Source organism: Acinonyx jubatus, chromosome C1, assembly GCF_027475565.1.
Source record: "Acinonyx jubatus isolate Ajub_Pintada_27869175 chromosome C1, VMU_Ajub_asm_v1.0, whole genome shotgun sequence".
Taxonomy (NCBI): domain Eukaryota; kingdom Metazoa; phylum Chordata; class Mammalia; order Carnivora; family Felidae; genus Acinonyx; species Acinonyx jubatus.
Genome location: NC_069381.1, coordinates 172,679,868 through 172,704,116, shown reverse-complemented (window position 1 = coordinate 172,704,116; position 24,249 = coordinate 172,679,868). Strand labels below are relative to the sequence as shown.

General features: G+C 35.7%; 1 protein-coding gene across 18 annotated transcripts in view; it reads right to left on the bottom strand.

The window, feature by feature from the left end:
* GULP1 (GULP PTB domain containing engulfment adaptor 1) overlaps positions 1–24,249 on the bottom strand; it is a 741,807-nt gene that overhangs the window by 37,272 nt on the left and 680,286 nt on the right. For all 18 annotated transcript variants that reach the window (XM_053215424.1, XM_027054946.2, XM_053215420.1 and 15 more), the window contains 3 exons: positions 18,176–18,247; positions 12,261–12,359; positions 4,724–4,861 (listed from right to left, as the gene is read on the bottom strand). In XM_053215424.1, the coding sequence (XP_053071399.1) occupies positions 4,724–4,861; positions 12,261–12,359; positions 18,176–18,247 (309 nt within the window). The remainder of the gene's footprint in view (positions 1–4,723; positions 4,862–12,260; positions 12,360–18,175; positions 18,248–24,249) is intronic.

Here is a 24,249-nt window from a genome sequence, read left to right as displayed (position 1 = left end):
TATTTTGATAGAGATTGCATTAATATGTGTAGATTGCTTTGGGTAGTATAGACATTTTAACAATGTATATCCCATCCATGAACTTGGAATGTTTTTCCATTTCCTTGTGTCCTCTTCAATTTCTTTCATGAGTATCCTAAAGGTTTTTTAAAAATTATTTTTATTTTAGACAGAAAGCAAGAGAGTGCAAGTGGGGGCAAGGGGCACAAGGAGAGAGATAAAGAATCATAAGTAAACTCCATGCTCAGTGTGGAGCCTGATGTGGGGATTGATCCCACAACCCTGGGATCTTCACCTGAGCTGAAATCAAGAGTCAGACGCTCAACCAACTGAGCCACTCAGGTACCCCTGAGTGTTCTATAGTTTTCAGAGTACAGATACTTTACTTCTTTGGTTAGGTTTATTCCTAAGTATCTTATGTTTTTTGGTGCAACTGTAAATGGGAGATTCTTTGATTTCTTTTTCTGTTGCTTCATTGTTGGTGTATAGTGCAGATTACTGGACATTGATTTTATTTTTTTTTAATTTTTTTTCAACGTTTATTTATTTTTGGGACAGAGAGAGACAGAGCATGAATGGGGGAGGGGCAGAGAGAGAGAGGGAGACACAGAATCGGAAACAGGCTCCAGGCTCTGAGCCATCAGCCCAGAGCCTGATGCGGGGCTCGAACTCACGGACCGCGAGATGGTGACCTGGCTGAAGTCGGACACTCAACCGACTGCGCCACCCAGGCGCCCCTGGATATTGATTTTATATCCTGCGACTTTGCTGAATTCATGTATTAGTTCTAGCAATTTTTTGATGCAGTCTTTTGGGTTTTCTACATAGAGGATCATACCATCTGCATATAGTGAAAATTTGACATTTTCCTTACCAATTGGCATGCTTTTTATTTCCTTTTGTTTTCTGATTGCTGAGGCTAAGACTTTCAGTACTATGTTAAATAGTAATGATGAGAGTGGACATCCCTGTCTTATGCCTAACCATAGAGGAAAAGCTGTCAGATTTTCCCCTTTAAGGATAATATTGGCTATGGGTAATTTGTTCATGGCCTTTATGACATTGAGGTATGTACCATCTATCCCTACTTTGTAGAGGGTTTTTATCAAAATTGGATACTGTATTTTGTCAAATGCTTTTTCTGCATCTATTGAGAGGATTGTATGCTTCTTATCATTTCTTTTATTAATGCGGTGTATTATGTGAATATTGAACCACACCTACAGCCTAGAGATAAATTCCACTTGATTGTGGTGAATAATTCTTTCAATGTACTATTGAATTTGATTTGCTAGTATCTTGTTGAGAGTTTTTGCATCCGTGTGCATCAGGGATATAGGCCTGTAATTCTCCTTTTTGGTGGGGTCTTTGGTTTTGGAATCAAGGTGATGCTGGCCTTGGAGAAGGAGTTTGGAAGTTTTCCTTCCATTTCTATTTTTCAGAGTAATTTGAGAACAATAGGTACTAACTCTTTAAATGTCTGGTAGAATTCCTGGGGGAAGCCATCTGGCCCTGGACTTTTATTTGTTTGGAGATTTTTGATTACTGATTCAATTTCTTTGCTGGTTATGGGCTGTTCAAATTTTCTATTTAGTTCAACATCTTCTTACTTCTTGATATGATGAGTGATTTTCAACTGAATCTTGCTTATTTTGGATATTATATTATAATACTCTGGGGTGCCTGGGTGGCTCATTTGGTTAAGTGACCGGTTGAGATCAAACCCCATGTCAGGCTCTGTGGAGAATGCTTTAGATTCTCTCTCTTCCTCTCTCTTTACCCCTCCCCCGCTTGCACTTTCTCTCTTTCTCTTTCTCTCAAAATAAATAAATAAATTAAAAAAATATATTATAGGGGTGCCTGGGTGGCTCAGTTGGCTAAGCATCCAACTTCAGCTCAGGTCATGATCTCACAGTTCACGAGTTTGAGTCCCGTGTTGGGCTCTGTGCTGGCAGCTCAGAGCCTGCAGCCTGCTTTGGATTCTCTGACTCCCCCTCTCTCTCTCTCTGCTTCTCCCCTGCTTCTGCTCTCTCTGTTTCTCAAAAAATAAATAAACATTAAAAAAATTAAAAAAAAAGAATATTATAAGACTAGAAATTATTTAAGCCTAGTGTTTTAGTGGCTTACTCTGACACAATTCCAGTAGAGGAATGGGAATGGGGAGCATTACTTCATTACTGCCTGGTGAAGAAGAAGTTCAGCTTCCTCATTTGGACTCTCTTCCTTACTGCTTGGCAGGGCTGGGTATTCTAGTTCCCCATGTGATCCACAATGATCCACAAGTACTGAATTCCAGTCTTGTGACATACTATGATCGGTTTTATCTGTCTTTCAAACTCAACAACTTCACAGAAGTACTCAAAAGATACAATAAGTAGATAAGACAAAAGCCCCAATAAGGGCCAATGGGCTCTGGAACAGGTCACAGTTATGGAAATAATAGAGCATGATGGGATGAATGCTACAATGACGATCTAAGGTCTTAAATTTTAATCCGATTCTGTTACTACCTAACTTTGTAAACTGGTAAAGTCACTCAACTCTCTGGCCTTGGTATCGTAAAGTAAGCAGAAAAAGTTCTGCCAAGTGGGTCATAATTTCTTTTCCTGTTTTAATCCTCCATGATTAGTTATTTAAAATGACAATTAAAGAGGATGGTATGTCAAAATTCTGCATACATATCAAATGAATTTTATAAATATAGTCATTATTACAATTAAAGCAAATAAAACCTTGAGGTGAAAATGATATAATAAAATTCTGATGAAACATAGCCTCTTTGAGTTCATGAAAGTCATGTGCACTTATAATTGGAGAAATATCTTGGACCTCTTTTCAGAGTCCCAACTTCCATCTACCTGCAGCAGAATCAGTAGGTGAACTTGTTAAACATAGATTTCCTGAGCTCAAGCCTCAATCAAAATGAACTTGTTTTTTTAAGTGCCCTCCTTTTATACCCATTAATACTGTAAGCCACTGAATTACGTTTCAATAAATTATTTTCAACCTTCAAGAAAAAAAAGAAGCTAATATGCTATATCCAAAGAGAATAATTGGTCAAGGAATTTAAATTCTTGAAATCAATTACAAACAATTACAATTAGGGTGAAATAGAGTTTATACTTTTGAAACAATATAACTATGCAGGGATTCTGGCAAGCTTATATTTTAAATTATCCAATAAATCTGGATGAGGATCAAATAAAAACATGTGACACAAAACTATAGGAAGGCTAATATTTATCATTAATTATAATTATGAATATTTCAAAGGCCCCAAGGCTGCTTATTTCTACATATAAAGCAAGAAAGAAGGACAACTGAGTTTACTGCCTGGTGTATGTGGTAAATGGTTACGATATCTTACACATAGAAGCTGAAATCCAACAAATATCAACTTTCATCTTCTCAATCACATAGAGAAAAACATCTGCAAATGATCATGCTCTTAAAAAACACTTGGAATATTAAATATAATGCATTCATTCAATAGGATAAATTTCAAAAACAACTTGTACTTTATATAAAATGCTTTATTGTGCATATAATATTGTCATATGGATGACCATATTTTTCTGATGAGATGTTCCATAATGTTCATTAAATTCTCGAAAAGTACTATGATGCCAAGAAGCTTAGGACATTAGTTTGCATTTTTAGAGTGTTAGAGCTTAAAAATACATATAATAACTTGCTCTACTTTTTGTAAAATTTTCTATATGGTCCTTTTTTTCTATAAGGAAAAATTTATTGAGCATCTATTGTCCACCTAATGTAGGAGTTATATGGACAAATAAAAAAGGTATTTAAGAAGCTCACCTACTGGAACCAGAGAAATAAATTACATAGGAGTGATAATATTATTAATCCTTTGCTATTTTTAACAGCATGAAAAATAAGCAATAAATGAATTAAGTTCTTTTTTTCATCTAAGTCAACAATGTTGTTGAGGTTAGATGTTCTTCCTTCATTAAAGCCATTAATAGCTGCAATCTGTGTTTGGAATTCATATCTTATGTTTTAGAACAGGACGTCAGACCAGATTATGACTAACATTGGCTTATGGTTATAATCAAGACATGGGGTTTTCTGAAGATTCCAGATGATTAAAAGAACTATTGTAGGACTTAGCTTTAGAATTCCCTAATTGATTTTACTTGCTGAGAACATTAGATTACATTCACAAGCTAATACACATGCATGCAGACACATACTCATGCATATACAATTCTATTTACCTTTCATTATATTAAGTTCTCTAAATAACAAAAATCAAGAACCAGCTTTTCAAAGTACTGGAGATTTTTTAATGGAGCCATACAGATTTTATTTCCTGCAGTTTAAAATAGTTACTTTTATCATATCCATCACATTTTAGAAAAAAATACTCTGTTCACCATTACTCTTTGCATTATGTGCCTATTACTAAGCTACATTTGAGATTAAAGTTAGAAATAAATGATTATAAGAGAAATAAATGCGTAACATAAGCAGGCATGACGTTCTAAGGAAAGAAATCTGCATGCAAGCTTGTGCCCATGAACATGAGAATTCAGTTAGGGATGAAATCCTGAAGCATATTCTCATGACAGGATGAACCTATTAGTGTAGCTAAGTATTTGCAGACCTTATTCATTTCCAAATACTTTACTAATGCCGGAAACAAGACAATTCCTGGCTTGTAAAACAGAGCAAACCACCCTAAAACATCTGGCATACTTACACACTTTTCGCTGTCAAATACATAGCACAAATGTTTATTTGACTCAGAATCTTTGCATATGAAAGTGAATATCCTCTTGTCAGTTTTATCATCAGCACAAAATGATATTCTATGAAGCTGGCAATTGTGTTGGACTTCCTGTGAACACAAATGGAAATAAACAGTTGAAGAGATTCTTGTCCATTTTCTGAAATACCAGCTTGTGTTATACTTGACTTTAAAGGTGAAACAATCATCTGTCAAACTTTGGTTTATAATTACATACACCCAAATTTAAACAAATACGTAACGGAGATGGACCTCCTGACTCAGATTAAACGAAGGCAGTCATCTCAGTAGGACTTAGAAGAAAAGAAGCAAAATACAAGAGAATCAGGGGTGCCAGGACTTTCTGAGCTACAAGGGATCTTAAGAGACAATTACTTTGAACCTTGAAATTTTATTTAGAAGGACATTAAGGCCCAGAGAATTAATACTTCCAGAAGGTTATATAATTAGCAGGACCCTTTTTAACCAGAACATTTTCATTTTTTCTTACTGATACTCACTAGCATTACATAACTTCATCTGCACACAATTTCATATGAAACATACTATCATTTCGTCCTTAGTTTTCATATCAAATTGTATTTTACATGTCTTCATCAGGAAGGTGTACACATCCAGCATCTAAATTACTGAATCAACTCTCCTAATCAGAAAGATAAACACTGCAACTATACATATATAATATATATAATAAATAATATATATGATATGTATATTATATAATAGATAGTATAAAATAAATAATATATATTATGTATTATATAATATGCATATTATATAATATATAAAATAATAAATAATATATAGAAATAAATAATACAATAAATACATTTTTATACTGTCACAGTTATACATATTATATATTTTGTAACTATAGCATCTGTCACTACATCTTTCCAGGTTCAGAGTTTGATGTGTCAGCTTGATGAGATTTGATCTATCACTCTGATTCACATTACTGCTCATTAGACTAAAAATGAGTACATAAGGTATACACATAAATATTAGGAGAATTTGTTTATAGCACTGTATTCTTTTCCTGTGTATAAACCAAATAATCAGTCATCAAGAAGCATGAAAATTAGAATGAGGAAGTATACTATATGATTGTAATGTTTTTGTCATTACTAGATAGCCTGATCCATCCATTTCTTTTTTTTTTTTTTAATGTTTATTTATTTTTGACAGAGAGAGAGAGACAGAGACAGAGCGTGAGCAGGGGAGGGGCAGAGAGAGAGGGAGACACAGAATCCGAAGCAGGCTCCAGGCTCCAAGCTGTCAGCACAGAGCCCGACGTGGGGCTCGAACTCATCAACTGTGAGATCAGGACCTGAGCTGAAGTCGGATGCTTGACCAACTGACCCACCTAGGTGCCCCTGATCCATCCATTTCAACAGCAGGAAGGAACAATGCCAGAAAGAGGGGCTCAACTTACTGAGGCCTCTGATGACATCTCTCCTTTCTTGTGATTAGTGCCAAGATGGACAATGACCACATTTTATGAGACTGTCTTTGTATACTTTGTCCAAATGACCAGTCTGTTTCTCACAGACTTTATTTTTGTTTTAATGTTAACATAGTCAATCAAACAATACCCAGGCACACTAGTTCCCAAATGCTGACATCAGGTCTACACCAGTTTATTAATTGTATAATCATGTTAATGATAGGGGCACCTGGGTGGCTTAGTTGGTTAAGCATCCAACTCTTGATTTCGGCTCAGGTCATGATCTCACAGTTCCTGAGATGGAGCCCCACGTCGGGCTCTGTGCTGACAGCCAGGAGCTTGCTTAGGATTCTCTTCTCCCTTTCTCTCTGCACCTCCCCAGCTCATGCTCACTCTCTCTCTCTCTCAAAAATAATCATTAAAAAAAAATCATGTTAATGATATACAGAAGAAATACCATTACTATATAATATGGACAGATAATTCATTTTTTTTTTACATTTGAAGGAGAAATCACAAGTAACATGAAAACACACCATTTACATAAGCCGGTGGTAAAACACAGTCCCTTGTTCACTCACCAACCAGTATGGTCACAGATAGCCTTTGGTAATAACAGTTGAGAATCATCATAATTTTTCTTTAAATTAGCAGAGTTATCTTCCTACAAAAGAAGACTGAAAAGCTAAAACTTGCAATTTTATTATTTTAGTGAATTTTTCGTTGTGATAGATCTTTATGAATTTTAAATGTAGCACTAATTTTTGAAGGGACAGGACAGACTCAAGAACACAATGTCACAGTGAGAACACAATTAAACTTTAACACTACAGTATTTTATTGGAGTTGGAACAAAAAATAAGTAAATCCCCAATTCACCTATACCACCTCTTTCAGTACTGCATAATCCTCATTTGAAGGACAAGTAAGAAAAGCAGGAAGGGGAAAAGATACAGACGGAAAGATATTGGAGCAAATTGAGATTCCTTTTCACTTCTATTTTCATCCATCCAAATGGCATAGAAAAAGAGCCTATTTTCTATGAAGTCCATGTTAGATTAACAATGAATTTTTAAATCCTGCCCCATACATGTATATTTTACTATAAATAAACTTACTTTAGGAACATAATATTTTTTAATTACAACTAAATAAAATAAATATACCAAAATAAAATGAATGACAGATTTTGTTCTGATTCACTTAGGTCTCCTCAAATAGTAGTTCCTAAATACATATCTGCACACAGGCTGTATCAGAGTCACATGAACAGGTGTTTTTAGTTTTTTTTTTTTTTCTTATGATAGAGACACTCAGTCTAGTTCTGCAGATTCTGTATCTGAAAATCCTGAGTGGACTCCAGCAATCAGCATTCTCAGGAGTCTCCTAGGGGTACTGATATTCAGCAAAGCTGGTAAATCGTTGTTTGTTTGTTTCTTTTTTTAAAAGATTTAAAAAACGGTACATTCTATATATGGGTAAAGAGTCAGGTACTCTAACGTTCTTATGCAATATATTGGTGAAGAGTCAGATACTCTTATGTTCTTATATATGTGAAGAGTCAGGTGTTCTCTATTCAAATGTAATACAATTGAATTTATAAGATATTTCAAAGATTTTAAGACTCCCAAGATTGCCCTTTGATTTGTTAGCAATGAAAAAAGAGATGGTTCTTTCCTATTAAAATCTTGGAAAATCTATGCTATTAGGGAAAAATTCAATTGGGTCTTTTGAAAATTAGCTATTAATTATAGAAACTGAGACTTTGGGATAGGGAAGAAAAGCTTTGGTGCTATTGATTGGGTAAGGCAAAATATGATGCTCAAAAGTCAGGGGCGCCTGGGTGGCGCAGTCGGTTAAGCGTCCGACTTCAGCCAGGTCATGATCTCGCGGTCCGTGAGTTCGAGCCCCGCGTTGGGCTCTGGGCTGATGGCTCAGAGCCTGGAGCCTGTTTCCGATTCTGTGTCTCCCTCTCTCTCTGCCCCTCCCCCGTTCATGCTCTGTCTCTCTCTGTCCCAAAAATAAATAAACGTTGAAAAAAAAAACAAACAAAAGTCAATTGGCTAATCACATTGGTTGAATCCCACATCACTGATGTTTTGTAAATGGGATTTAGGTTAGGGGAGGCTTGTGCATCTGACAGTCAAAAGTTTAGAGAACAGAGTGATAAGGTTTGCAGGCTGTCAATGGGCAACTCATGGTCCTGGAGGACTTACTATGGGGGACTTTAGAATCACCAACTAATAACACTGAACTATATTTGCATTTCCATAATCCATCTGTCTCTCTTTTTACACCCCAACCCCCACATGTTAGTTAGGTCATCTTGTAGAACTTTTGTCTTTATATTTTGTGTTCTTCTGAGGATCTGCCATTATTAAACTGTCAATTCTAATTTTTTTTAATGTTTATTTTTTTGAGAGAGAGAGAGACAGACAGAGTGCAAGCTGGGGAGGGGCAGAGAGAGAAGGAGACACAGAATCTGAAGCAGGCTGCAGACTTTGAGCTGACAGCACAGAGCCTGGTGCGGGGCTCAAACTCACAAACCATGAGATCATGACCTGAGCCGAAGTCCAACGCTTAACCGACCGAGCCACACAGGCGCCCCTAAACTGTCAATTCTAAACAATAAAGTTTCCTCTGTACACTGCATTTAATCATATTTGTATTTTTCTAAATATTTAAATTTTATATCAGATGAAAAATCTGAAGCATTCTACATGTTCAGTAATAGGAGAATGGTTTAGTAGATTATAATTTATATATTCCAGTATTGGTGAAATTTTTATAGCCTAGGATACAATATGGGCAGACTCAAATAAAAAAGGACAAGAACACATGTTGATGACACATAAAGTGCATTATCAGCCCTTCTTCTCTCATGGTGTGCTTAACAAGGCCTAAACATTCACGTAAGAAATTGAATTAATTATTGATTACATACACATATACTTTAAAACTGTTATGAGATCTACATGGCTTACGAGACATTTTAAACACAAATGACCTGTTCTGACTGATCATTTGCCACTGTATAGCCAGTTAATTTTAAAAAAGGAAATGCAGGACTGGGGCATCTGGGTGGCTCAGTCGGTTAAGCATCCAACTCTTGATTTTGGCTCAGGTCATGATCTCACAGTTCATGAGATTGAGCCTCGTGTCGGGCTCTGCACTGACAGCATGGAGCCTGCTTGGGATTCTCTTTCTCCCTCTCTCTCTGCCCCTCCCTCGCTCTAAATAAATAAACAAATGGAAATGCAGGACTAAGGCTGCTTTTCTTTTTAATTGCAAATAAGACTACACATCTGGTTTCATTGTCACTCGGTAACTTATTCCTCAGCCCACTATTCTTTCGTAACCACCATTTGCCTCATGAAGTAATCTGAGCCAACCCACCTGTTCAGTAAATTAGGCCTCATTTTCAACTACTCTGTTTCCCAGTAAACTATATATATTCCATTATGGTCTTAAATAGACCTTCGACTATTATCTCACCACTTCTTTTCTTTTAGCTACCTCAGCAGCGGTTAGTGGGGAAGAGCCATCACCAAAGAAAAGTCTCTATTTCTTTGTTTCTTATTTAATATTGAGTGCGGCTCATGGGAGGAAATTAAACAGGATATTTGTGGGAGGCCTTAAATTCATGGCTTGAGAACTATGAAGGAATGCCATTGTTCTGTAGTTTGGACAATAACTGTGGGTACATCCATGCCACAGTCCAGTTCTCCTCACATATATTAAAAATGTAAAACTTCCATGGAAACTCTGATTCAGCATGCTAAGATAAGGCCTCAGAACTTATTTTTGCAAATGTCAGGTATTTTTTACGCAAGTATACCATGGACTACAGTTTGAAAAGGAGAGCTACTACAAGCAGACTATGCACCACGCCAGAACCTCAAACTTCAGGTGCATAGAATTCCTGCATGACTTCCTAAATTGTATAGATTCCAATTCAGTAGGTCCAGAATGTGCCTGGGAGTCTGTATTTCTAACAAGCGCCCAGGTGAAGCTGATCATGTTGGTCTGCAGACCACACTTTGAAGAGCAAGACATCATCAGACATCTCACATAGATGAAGCGATCAATGGCAAGTTACAGACCCATGAAAAATGGTTTCATAATCTGTTTATAGGCCAGGGTTTCCTTAGGCCTTCAGATCGAATTAATTTTGTCAGTAAGTATGCCACGGTGTCAGAGGAAAGCATTGACAACATATATTTGTAAGATGAATTGAAGTTGAATGTTAATTGGCTTTTCCCAACTTATTTTCATGGTCTTATCAAAATTATTAAACAATAATTCTGAAGCATGGTGAATAACATACTGTATTAGCTTTCTAGGGCTGCCCTAACAAAACATCGCAGACCGCGTGGCCTAATCAACAGAGATTTACTTTCTCACAGTTCTGGAGGCTGGAAGCCCAAGATCAAGGTGTTGGCAGGTCTGGTTTCTGCTGAAGCCTCTCTCAGTATGGGTTGCAGATGGCTGCCTTTTCACTGTGTCCTCACATGGCTTTTCCTCGGTGCTTGCATATCCCTGATGTCTCTTTTTCCTCTTACCAGGACACCAGTCCTAGTGTGATTAAGGCCTCATTAAGACCTCATGTAACCATAATTACCTTAAAAAATTCTATCTCTAGGGGCGCCCTGGGTGGCTCAGTCAGTTAAGCATCCAACTTCGGCTCGGGTCATAATCTCATGGTCCATGGGTTTGAGACCCGCAGGTTTGAACCTGGCATCAGGCTCTGTGCTGACAGCTTGGAACCTGTAGCATGCTTCAGACTCTATGTCTTCGTCTCTCTGTGCTCCTGCCCGCTCATGCTCTCTCTCTCTCTGTCTCTCAAAAATAATAAATACACATTAAAAAAAAATTCTATCTCTAGAGGCACCTGGGTGGCTCAGTCCATTGGGTCTCTGACTTCAGCCCAGGTCATGAGGGTCTCTGCTTGTGAGTTCCAGCCCCACATCAGGCTCTGTGCTGACAACTCAGAGCTGGAGCCTGCTTCGGAGTCTATGTGTGTGTGTCTTTCTCACCCTCTCTCTCTCTGTCTCTCAAAAAAATGAATAAACATTAAAAAAATTTTTTTTTTAATTCTATCTCCAAGTACAGTCACATTGGGGCTTAGGGCTTCAACATAGAAATTTTGGCTAAAAACAATTCAGTCCCTAACAAATCCATCTTAATTAATTTGAAGACAGAATAGATTATATTGTATTCACAGGGGAAAGGGCTCTAAATATAAGAACTTTAAGTTTATGCTGTATTATGGACTGAATTATATTCCCCCAAAATTCATGTGCTGCAGCCTTAGCCCCCCATATCTCACAATGTGCCTGTATTTGAAGAGAAGGTTTGAAAGTGGCAACTACATTGAAGTGAGCCCATTAGGATGGTCCTTTATCCAATCTGAATGGTATCCTAATAGGAAAAGGAAACTGGACACACACAGAGATACCAGGGGTGTGTGTGCACAGGTGACCACGCGAAGAAGCAGGAGGAAAGCAGCGATCTGCAAGCCAAGGAGAGAGGCCTCAGAGGAAACCAACACTGTGAGCTTAGTCTTGGCTTTCCAGGCTCCAGAACTGTGAGAAAATAAGTTTCGGTTGTTTGAGCCACCACATCTCTGGTATTTTATCATGGCAGCCTTAGGAAACTAACACACACTGATTATGTCCACGGGCAATAAGAGGCAGTCCAAAACATTTTAATAAACAACACACAGCTTTTGTTTCCTTTCATACTCCGTGAACCACACTTCACACATCTCTTTCACAGCACACAAAGGAAAAGACACTGAAAACAAGACCAAACACTGTTAAATACGCTTCCATCCCAAACACAGGCTGAAGAACAGACCACTTTGGAAGCACTCCCCAAAGTTGTTTTTCCCCTTAAAAATCCTACAGAATTTTAAAGTGTCATTAACTGAGGACTAACCAGTTCCAGTTGGTAAGCAATTTTAAATATTTATTGAAATAGGTACATAACTGCCATTAAGGAAAGATCGGAGGGCTTCTGACATTCAGAAAGAAGCCTTACCTTTGTTTTAGGTTCTAGAATCTTTACTCCATATATTGATATTTGCAGCTCAACTTTAGGAATTTTCTGGCCTTCAGACTTCTTGATATGTCTTGCAAACTACAAATGAAAAATTATTCAGAAAACTGTAATTCTGTTTCTATGGAGAATAAGCACAAAGTTTGTATTCAGTGTTGGACTTTCATTAGATAAATTATTAGCCATTATAAAGTATTTTCTAAACCCCATATAGCTTGAAAATATTTCATAATCATAATAATCTACCATTACTATCACTAAAATCAGATTGATATTGAATAACTTTTTAAGAACTTTTTTAATGTACTTCTTTCATTATATTTAAACAGTTACATTCATACGAATTAGTTAAGACAATGAAAACTCTGTGGGAAGATAAGCAAAGACCGATTTATTTTTCTGTGGATCTTGTTTTTTTTTTAAACTACCTTTAGAGAACTTGCAGTTCACCAGAGCTGGATATGCCACCTTTGTCATTTCCAGATACCTCATTTGGTGTCCATCCTACCCAAACAAATCAATGAATGAAAAGAGACAGAATACCATATTTAAATTGAAGCTATGAATTGAGGTAATTATCCCAGCTAAAAGACTGAGAACTAGATTCGGACTAGAGTTATGAGTATCTTGAAAACCTAAATAGTTTCCTAATGCTTGCATGGTAGTATTTATTGTAACTTCTTGTTGAATTGGTAAGTATATGCAAATGCTAATTAGGTTTTGTTATAAAATTTTAAAAAATCCCAATATTCATGCACTTTATAGGTGGAGTTTCTACCTCTCTCCCATCATTGCCAGATCTAATGATGGAAAAAATTACAGGAGCCCAGTTAAATTTAAATATTAAATGGTTAATTAAAAAAAACCAGCTTCTTTTTTAGAATACACATCTACCCTCCACATATATGTGTGTGTATACACACACACACATGTAATTCATATATGGTAATTAGTGTAAGTATGTCCCATGCATTTTCTTGGACACACACTTACACTAAACAATTGTCTGTTGTTTATCTGAAGTTCAAAGTTTACTGAATGTCTTATTTTGGCAATGCTGTTGGGAATGCTACTCTCTCACTACTCTCCTTCTTTCCACTCTCCTCCTACCTTTATCTTTCAAAACTGGAAAGAAACATTGAAAAAATAGGATTTTTACTCCTCTTCTAGGGCTTAAAATTTTTTTCCCTACTATTATAACATTTTTTTCAGCATATGGATCATCCTAACTTGACTCAAAATAGATTATATGTAAGGCAGGGTGGGGCTTCAGTCCTCTTTTGTATGTCATATTTATTTGCATTGTGCATTTCTAATTTAGGACAGATGTGAATACACATGGTATAGTTCAGTCCTGGAGCACAGAGTGGTTAAAAGCTCCTTTTCTCTTTTCATGGCTTTGCACTGCCATCAGAGTATTATAATTAATGCATACATGAATGTCTTAAAGTGTCTGCCTAATAATATGGGAGGTGGGGTGGGGGAGTACCATTTGTTTTATTTCATTTTGTGAGGTATAATTTTTTAGCTTGCTATCTGTCCTGTTCTATGAATGTAGGCAGTTCTTTTTTTGTATCCAGAAGTCTTACATTGTGCACATGAATTTGACGAATTTGTGCCAAACCATTTTCTGTATGTCTTTAAGAAACATGTTTTGTTTCAGATCTTTAAAAATTATTCCAGCTCTCTCCCAAAGAAAGTAGATTGATTTTGTTTATTTTCCCTTCATAATCTCCTTCCTGCATTGGTATAATTAAAACAGTTTGAGGGTTTTCACATATGAAGGCTTACAAAATAAGTCAGCCGCTTCTATCTCTGTGAAAGCCTCTGAACAAAGCCACTCCCATCTCGGGCTGCAGAAGGATGCTCAGCTGGCCTCCAAGGCGCAGCTCTTTTCCAGAAACAAGACAATGAGCAGTGGCTTTTGTGGCCTTTTCCACATCTAGACACAACCATTCCTGCGACCTCTTTTACTTTTTCCCAAAGTCTATCACAGAGCAACTACTAATATTAAACTTATCTACTGAGTGACTTCTTTTCTGCCAGGAAAAAGAAAGCACAACACATTTTCTGTATTTAAAAAACAAAACAAAACAAAAAGAAAAACCTCCCAGTTCTGTTTTCATGCATATCAAGGTTTATAATGGTCATTAGCTTTAATGGTTGCACAGATGTTGTAAACAATTATGTCTAAGGTTGTATTTGCTCTATCGTTTTATATCTTAAACAGAATATAAATAGTCTCATTCCCGTCCTTTTTTTCCTTCTGAAATCTAAGATTACTGTATTGTAGCTTACATGCCCCCTCTCACTCGAAGTCTGTTTTGCTGACAGACGTCTTAAATGTGTTCCAAAATATTTCTACTTTACATGTTGAAGACATGCTCGTCATTCTTGCTTACATTACATTCTTTTGTCTCCCTATTTACTTTGTGAATATTAATGTTTGAAAAGCCTTTTTGCAAATTCCTTTCCAGTTTTGCTTCAGTGGATTCATTTCTTGGTCATCTAATAGTGATCTACCACCAAAATTTGCCTATAATATTCCAATAAAAAATATTTAAAGGGGGTAAACCCTAAGCATCCTGAAAACAAATGAAAACAAAACATAAATAAATACATCATAAAATGATGGAGGAAAATAAAGCATTTCTTGAGGTTCATAAAGTAGTTGGTTAAGTATATGTCACTAGTAAGTAAAACATTTCTTACAGAGAGCTCTACTGGCTTTCAATATAATCACACTATTTCTATGTATTTCTCAGAGGACTTTAAAAAAATGAATCTAAGTGTCCTGCTAAGGGAATACACATTATTAGGAAAGGAAACCAATGAATTTATTACTGTGTATCAAATATTCAGAGATACTATTTCTCGTTGTAACTCTTGTAAATTAATTTAACTAAGCATGTTCTAATGATTCTATGAGGAATCAGGTATGTATGTATGTATATAATTAAACTAAGCCCTAAACATTTTATTAATTAAATAACTGGTTATGAAGACAAAAATAGTGCTAAGCTACATAGAAAGAGTGACGTTGAATGGAAAAAGACCAAGATTAACAGAACTCAGCAGCAATTCCCAAGTCCGCCTTCCTTGAGGTAGCTTCATGTAATTTTAATTTATCTGTATTGAGGTAAGGTGTCTCTCCTGTAAAACTGGGGTTCAGGAATGCTGCTTCCCTGCTTATCTCACAAGGAAACTAAGAAGTTTTGGATCTATATATCAATTGTCATCCACATGTAAACATCATAAGCAGACTGTTTAAAAAATATATGGAGTCCTCTGACATTTGTACTAGTTGTATTGATAAAAATAAATAAAACACTATTAAAAATAAAATTCATTACAATAACAATACTATTAAATATGTAGAAGTTGAAAGGTTTTTTACATTTTTTACATTTGATGACATTTTGGAAAATTTGGCAATTTCTTAAATCTTAGGCTAAAACATGATTAAGAAATAGAAACAGTTGAACATGTTTAAAAAATAGAAAATGTGTTATTTTGGCCAATATGAAACCTGAAAGTAAAAACTTTAACACTTATAGAAATTATTTGATTTATGAAAAATGTTTAAAGTATAAATACAAATTCTCTACAAAATGATAGAAAAGTAGTATGTAATAAAATCAAAATTTTTAAATTTTTCTCAAAAAATAAGTAGGCATAATTAAACATAAAAGCATGATAAAATACATTATTGAAAATATTCTAAGTATTCCATTCCATTTTATATTAATGCTAAATTTTAAGTTCCTGTCAGAAACCCGTACATAAAATATTGCAGTTTTGAAAACTGAGTGAATATAAATAAAATATTAACTTATGTGGCAAATAAAACAAAATACTGAACTATAATAGATAAAAAGGCAGCCAGAAATACACCTATTTAAGAAAAAGAAGCAGGAAATTAAAATGGGGGATGTGTACACAAAATATAGTTTATGAACATATTTTTTGCTGTTGTTTTTGGTAGAACCATAGCACCACCTTCTGGCCATTTCTACATGACAACAGAATTAAAGAGGAGCCAGGGTTAGCCAGGGTCTACATTTCTAAAATAAATGTAAATACTCTTGAAGGCTTTGAATTGTAGCCTCTGACCTCTGACACCAAGAAATATATATATATATATATATATATATATATATATATATATATATATATATATAAAATAAAATTAAATAAAGAGCATTGTTTTAACCATTTTAATTTATTTAAAAATCATTACCCTTAAACACACTTTCCTGATGTACAAAATTTTTGCAATCAGCAGTGTAAAAATTGCTTATTAAATATTTATTTTGGAAGACACTTGAAAGGCAAAAATTATCATGTGAACATGCATTTTTAAACTATACTGCATACTTACTGTAAATCACATTCCTTTATTAACAGAGTACATTTCCAAATTTGAAATGACACAGAACTGCAAATAAATTCTCACAAAAATGTAGAAAAACTAGCCACTGTTTAAAAGCACTTCATTTCAAATGCCTCTACATTTTATCTAGTCATGATGTAGTTGAATCTTTTTGGTTTGGGACCTGCGCTGACTGAATAAAGAACGTCCTAGATACAAAGACACATTAAGTATAAATTCTATTATTCTTCTATAAAAAAATTCTGACTGTATTGAAGCTGGATTCATGACAAGTTTGCAATATTTTGAACATTTAAATAGAATCTTATCCTAAATGTTGTTCATAAACTGTGCAACCTTGTTAATCCTGTATTAGTGCTTAGAAGTACTGGCTAAACAGGGCAAGCTGAATTATTACCTAATGAGTGGTGGAAAGAAATGCTTGCCTAGTCCACTTTTTTACCAAATGGGACACATATCATCTTGGAACCTTTTAGCTTATTTACTTGAAAACATTAGTAAATTATTTAGATATACAATGGGTAGATGAAAGTATTATCCATTTTACTTTCTTCCCCCAGAATACATGCCATTCCGCTTTAACTTTTTCTCAATTTGAACACTCAGTAGATTCCAACTGAGGACATGTTCAATGAAAAATGACACTTTACGTCTATGACTTTGCCAGGCACAATCAAAGGCCTAGCTCTCTTGTCAAATAACCGGATGATCTCTAAACTAATAAAGTTAGGGAAGGATTGTTTCCCAAAAAAATTGTGAGAGTAACTACAGAGAATAACAATACATTTTGTTAAAAAAAAGTAGTGGTATGCTAGATTTTCTTAATGAGATAACGATGAGAATTCTGTTGAAGGGGTTTTTCCCATCTTATTATCTCCATGAGAACATGGGGATAATTCTTTTGGGATGGGGTATACTTAGAAAAACATGCTAAGATATGAGGCATCTTAATAGAAAATTTTCTCAGGAAATGTGATTGTGAGTATGGAGTTGCTTATTAAATATCTCTTCTGCTCTCTTGGTCTCACCAGTTCCCCATGTAATCAACTCCCAACTCTACACTTCCAGCTGGTGGATGTCATATCCTACCTATGAGACCCAGTTGTTACGCCATTATTAGTTTTCAAGTCAGGGCATGAGTCTACATTTTCCAAGCGAGGTAAAGGCAAGCTACCAAAGGTCAACACATAGGGAATACTGCCACTTTGTTGTTGTTGAGTATGAGAAATTATGGAAAAATAGGAAGAATGTGCCACATTCAGAAAATATATTGTGTATTCACATTTATTGTTAAATATGTTTCCCTGATCTGGTGATATTTATTCAATAGCCCAGTTTTTTTCTTTTTTCTTTCTTTCTTTTTTTTTTTTTTACAATAGCCCATTTTTAAAAAGACAAAGCTATACCTGCCACAGAGCTATTCACGCTTTGAATATCCATCAGTCTACTGGTGACCTAAGACAGGATCAATACACTAGACACATATGTGGAGGGCTTGCCCTACCTTTAGTTTCCTCACAGCATCTCTTACAACTTCTGTTCCTTTAGGCTGCTCCACTTCTGTACTGCCAAGAAACTGAAAAGGGCCATTTGTCAAATACAGGCTTTATGACATCGTACATCATCAAATCATTTTGAACTATAACATGGCATAACAGTATACACATGGTATGGCAGAAATGCAAACCCAAATCTTAACTACACAGAGGAGTTATTAATTTATTTTATATGAAAATGTAAATATATTTACTTAACCATATCCAATTCCTATTAATCAAAGATTTTTTAAAAACATATTCTCCTAAATATTTTATTTCAAGATATTTACTGGAAAGAAAACTAAAGCTACTTCATTTTAGAAGGATAAGAATAAAGTTGGCTTCAATATTTACAACTTAAAACACATTAATAATAAAAATTATTGACTTATCTGTAAATCCAAAGCATATAAATGCTTTTTATTTGTTACATGACTTTTTAATGTTTATTTATTTCTGAGAGAGAGAGGGAACGTACATGTGTGCAAGTGGGGAGGGACAGAGAGCGAGGGAGACAGAGGGACAAATCAGGCTCTGAACTTATAGCAGAGAGCCCAATACGAGGTTTGAACCCATGAACCCTGAGACCATGACCTGAGCCAAAGCTCAACAGACTGAGCCACCCAAGTGCCCCTGTTACTTGATTTAAATGTCAATGGTATATTTTAAGATATTAATAGGATATCATACAGTTCATAATTTTACATTAACATTTTCTTTGTTTTTCAATTATGACACTCATATATCATGAAAAAAATACAAACTTTTTAACCTAATTACTTCATCCATCAGAGCTACAAGCTAAACTCCGTTAAAAAATAAAATTTGTATTATCAACAATATTACTGAATTTTAAAATATCCCTGAAGGTTTTTAGTGAATACCTGACCTATTCCCCCACAAAAAGAAAACGTTTCATAATAATTACCACACTGTAATAAAATCTCTATGCTGGAGAGATATAAAACCCCCTAAACAGAAGTCCAATTTCATGAAATATGTAAGACTAATTAGAATTGAAATATGGATATTTTATTCTATAAAATATTTCTATGTAAATAGCAAATAATCATTCAGTTCAGTAAGTGTATATAATTTCTCAGACTTTTTGTCACATAGTACCAATTAAAACACTAGAGTGAATTATGAAATCATCACTTACATAAATCGACATGTGTATGTGTGTGTATACACACTTTACATCAAATGAGTAAGTAGAATCTTTTTATATGTTAAATCAAAGAATGCAAAGGAGCAATATAATAATGTCAGAGTATTTTTTTATTCCTTCCTTCATTCTTACAAAAGTAACAATAACAACTAAAAAACAAAAAATCAGAGTTTTGTTTTTCAAAATGGGCTCTCCGTATGACCGGCATAAGAATTACCCAGGGAGCAAGTTAAAATAGAATAACATAGATCCTTGGTCTAATAAATCAGCATCTTTAAGGCATTAGGAAGAAACATTAGGGGGAAAGAAGTTTCAATTCTCAGAATCTATAAAGTATAACGGTTCCTTTTCCTTACATGCTCTAACTGTATCAAATAACTGCTACCATGGCCTAGATACAGTAGCATCAGGCACTTGGCTTGCCCAGCTGTGACCTCAAGTTGGTCAACCAGTCTTTCAAAAAAGACCAAAATAAATGAAGAAATTCTCAGCTTAAAAGGAATTGAAAGCTACTTCCAAGATTCGAGACACAGGCAAATCTATTCTTGACACCAATGGACCTGTCACATTTCTTCTGTTCCAGATCAGTGTATTCAACCTTGGCTGCGTGATAAAATCACATGGGAGCTTTAAACTTAGACCAGAGCCTAAAGAGTCTGATTTAATTGATCTGGGGCAGAGCCAGGGCATCTGTGCATTTTAAAGCTCCCCAGGTGTTTTTAATGTGTCACCAGGTTTGAAAAGCACTGTTTTAGATCCTCCAGAAGGGATAAAGGGTTCAAGTGACAGGAGGAGAGTTAACACAATAGGAGCTATTTAGTTCTGAGTTAATCCACCACCGGGGGTAAATTCCTGTCCTCATTCTCTCTGAATTTATCAAATCACTGAGAAATTCTCCATTAGTGAGTGGTGGAGAATTAGCAAAAACAGTAAGGAAAGGTAGACTCTTTCTTGGTGATTCTTGAACTAGAAGGAAATGTCTGATGTGTCAATAACAGACTGTAAGAGTTACTGGAAATATTTATGGAAGAATATTCATTCCTCAGCAGAAATGCCATGACTCATAAGTATTATATGTAAATAGGCCCACATGGGAAAATTATGGAAGAACTCCAAGTACATTCTAAATGAATTAGCCTCTTGCAGGGCTCCAGGAACCTTTTCATATTTTGTCCCCCCCCCCCCCACACTGGCTTTAATTAAATCATCTGAGGAATGAAACACAGAGAGAAGCCTTGAATGATGGTAGAAACTGTGCAGACATCAAATATGGAGCTAACCACTTAATTTTTCTATGTAATGGTAGATAACCTAAATGGAAATAATTATAAAAATGAAAAATAGATCATGCCTTATTATATTTCCTGTATTTTTTAAGTTATAAAAGTCATGATACGCAGGTTAATTTAAGCATATTTACATGCATTCCACATGTTTATATAAAATATTTATAAAAATAACTCCTAAATATGAAGCAGCATGCCAGAATAATAAACTCTAGGTTGGGATCTGAAGATGTTAGAAAAGTCACTTAATCTCTGATTAATTTGACTTTTGAAAAACCAGGATAGTGATTGTTCTTCTCTCCTTATAAAAGTTTTTAAAGATCAGTTGCAATGAGATTCAAAAACAAAAAACAAAACAAACAAAAAAACACACAATTCTGTAAACTGCAAAGTGTTTTATAATTATGGGGGGTTTCCGTTTCTTTATTTATGACTGTATGGAGAAGACACTAAAATTTAGTGGATACTGTTGCTACCTGCTCAGCTCTCCTTTGATGGATTCATTTTATCAGTGCTGGGACCCATCCTCCAGCTTCCCCACACTTTGCCGGTAAAGGTTCACGGTCCAGATCTTCAGAGGATTCCCTTTGGGCAAGGAAGCCACTTTGCCAATGCTGAGTTAGAAATGCCTGGGAGTTTTTTGCTTCCCCTCCAATATCACCACCTTGCTTAACCAATGACTGCTGTGGAAATACAAAGACCCAGCTCATTTGCTTGGAGGTCGGGTAAACCCTAAGAGTTAATATTATCATGTGGAGCTTCCCTCAGAATCAGACTGAGGCCGGGGCTTCCCTTGATGATGTACTCATCCTTGACTTCTTCCCTTTGTCTGTCCTGCTTCCCCACACTCTTACTGGTTGCTCCTGGGAGCACTCTCTTCCTAAATCACTTGCACATAAGTCTTTGTCTCAGGATCTAATTCTTGGAGAAACTGACCTAAGACACTATTCAACACTTAAATGCTTACAGTTAGGAACACACAATCTAGTGCACAGACTCACAAATAACAAATGCTCTTGTTACACGCGCTATCAAAAAGCTTGTATGTGGATTAGAGGTAGGTTTGGTTTTCATCTTTTTCCACTCTGCCTGGTGCCTGAAGGGTAAAAGAAATCTCACTGAAAGAACAAGTCTAAGCCAAAGTCTACATGTGGAATTTAAAGTCTGCTGGAACCCTTTCCCATCCTGTCTCCCAGGGCATTCACTTATAAACTTCAAGTAGGAGGATTCTTCCCCTAGGGAGTGTGGCCCAAGGGAGGGAGGGAGACAATCTTTGCTGACTATGGGGGTTTCCACAGATGGGCTACCTGGCCAACCACCAATTGACAAGCCCTGCCCATATACACAGAACTGCCAGTCAGCCTTTGAGTGCCTGAGCCTTCAAACCCAAAGCACACCAAGTATGTGCATATATTTGAGGAAAACCACTCACATGAAAACCGGGAGAAAAATAAAGACACAGGAACAAAAAAGCATAGAAAAGATTCGGAGAGAAAGCAGAGACAAAAAAGAGAGGACTAAAAACCTGAAACCCATATAAATATGTTGCATCCAAGATAAAAACAGGATAGTATATAAAGCAACACTGAGAGAACAAAAAAGAGCTCATGGAAATTAAAAACGTGATGCAGGCAATTTAACTGTTGGGTGCTTGCTATTTATCAAGTACTATTTGGGGAACTGGGGATACAGTAGACAGCAAAGCACATTTCCCACCCTTACGAATCCCAAACTCTAGTGGAGAGAGCCAAACATAAAGAATCTAATATACACAGAAGAGTTGACAGTGGTTGCTTTAGTGAGTGAGACCTGGGAGAGGAGCTGGGGAACATTTTGCTTTTTTCACTATAAGCATCAGACAGACACTCAACTGTTTAAAATGGACACAGATAACTTTGATAAAATAAAAATTAAACTAAGCACCCAAATGTTAATGTTCCACATATTCATTTATTCCTCTAGAAATATATATTTAACTATTTACTATTAGTCTAGCGTTTACTAAAAGTTGGGAAGAGGGGGAAAATATCCCTGTTCTAATGGAGTTTACATCCTAGTAAATATGTATGTGTGCATATAAATATGTATGAATGCATGTGTGTGTGTGTGATTTCTGTCTATCTAATTTCTGTGTTTATATCCAGATTACAGACAGATTTATAATATATTTTAGATGGCAACACAATAACACAGACAGACTGGGTAGTGTGAATAATATTTAAGATTGTGTGATCAGGAGAGTCCTCTCTAAAATGGTGACATTTTGATAGAGACCTGAATGAAAGGATGAAATGAAACATGCAAACACACTGAGGCTGAAATGCCTTTGATGTGTTAGGTAGAGAAGCACACTTCATGGCTGGGTATATAGAGTGGAGCTTGGGGAAGCAGAATTCTGGGTAGTAGGTATAGATTACAGAACTCTGGCACTGGGGCCTCACAGGAACTGAGAGAGTAAAGTTCCAGAATCGTGGGTCCCCAGGCAGCTGCTGTGGTTCAGAGGCAGATGAAAGAGTGTAATGCTGCCACTGGGAATAAGGTAAGTGTTCAGGGAAAGGCCAAAGGGAATCAGAAATTTTTGTATCATTAATATTACTATTAGGTTGTCAGATTAGCAAATACAATTATAGATACTGCTGTTGCTGGGAATATAAAATGGTACAGCCACTCGAGTCAATAGTTTGGTAGTTTCTTTTAGAATTAAACATGTACTTACCATGGGATAGATACAGCATCTGCACTTTTGGGTACTTATTCCAAAGAAATGAAAACTTACATTCATGTAAATATTTGGTGCACGGGAACACCTGTGTGGCTCAGTCGGTTAAGTATCCGACTTTGGCTCAGGTTATGATCTTTGAGCTCATGTTGGGCTCTGTGCTGACAGCTGAGAGCCTGAAGCCTGCTTCAGATTCTGTGTCTCCCTCTCTCTCTGTCCTGCCCCTGCTCGCACTCTGTCTCTCTCTCCCTCTCTCAAAAATAAACATTTAAGAAATTAAATAAATAAATATTTTGTGCACTGATGTTTAAAGTAGATCTATTTGTAACAGCCAAACATTGGAAATAACCCAAATGTCCTTCAGTGAGTTAATAAACTGTGTTACATTTATACCATGGAATACCACTCAGCAATAAAAATGTATGAATTACTGATACACGCAACAACTTGGATAGACCTCAAGGGAATTATGCTGAATGAAACAGTCAATCTCAAAATGTTTTCCAGTTAGATATTTACCTAAGTGAAAAACACAGATTTTTTTTAGCATTCTGAGTAAAAATAACTGCTTTTCTGTTTTAGCAACTTTATGTTTTAGCTCCTCCATGTGGTAAAAAAAAAATGATGAGAGTATAAGTATCAGACTGATTTTGCTTTATACATATAGATTCAAAGTATCATTCTTCAGTGTGGCAAAGAGCAAGACAGAGATTGGACGCAAGTCTGTGCCAAGTGGTAATGGTTGGAGGCATTTTTTCTTTAAGTATTTAAATTGTTATTTATTTTTCTTCATAGTCACAAATAGACAACATTAATCTCAGTACATTATTATTATTTTTTTTTAGGAAAGATCAAGCATTAGAC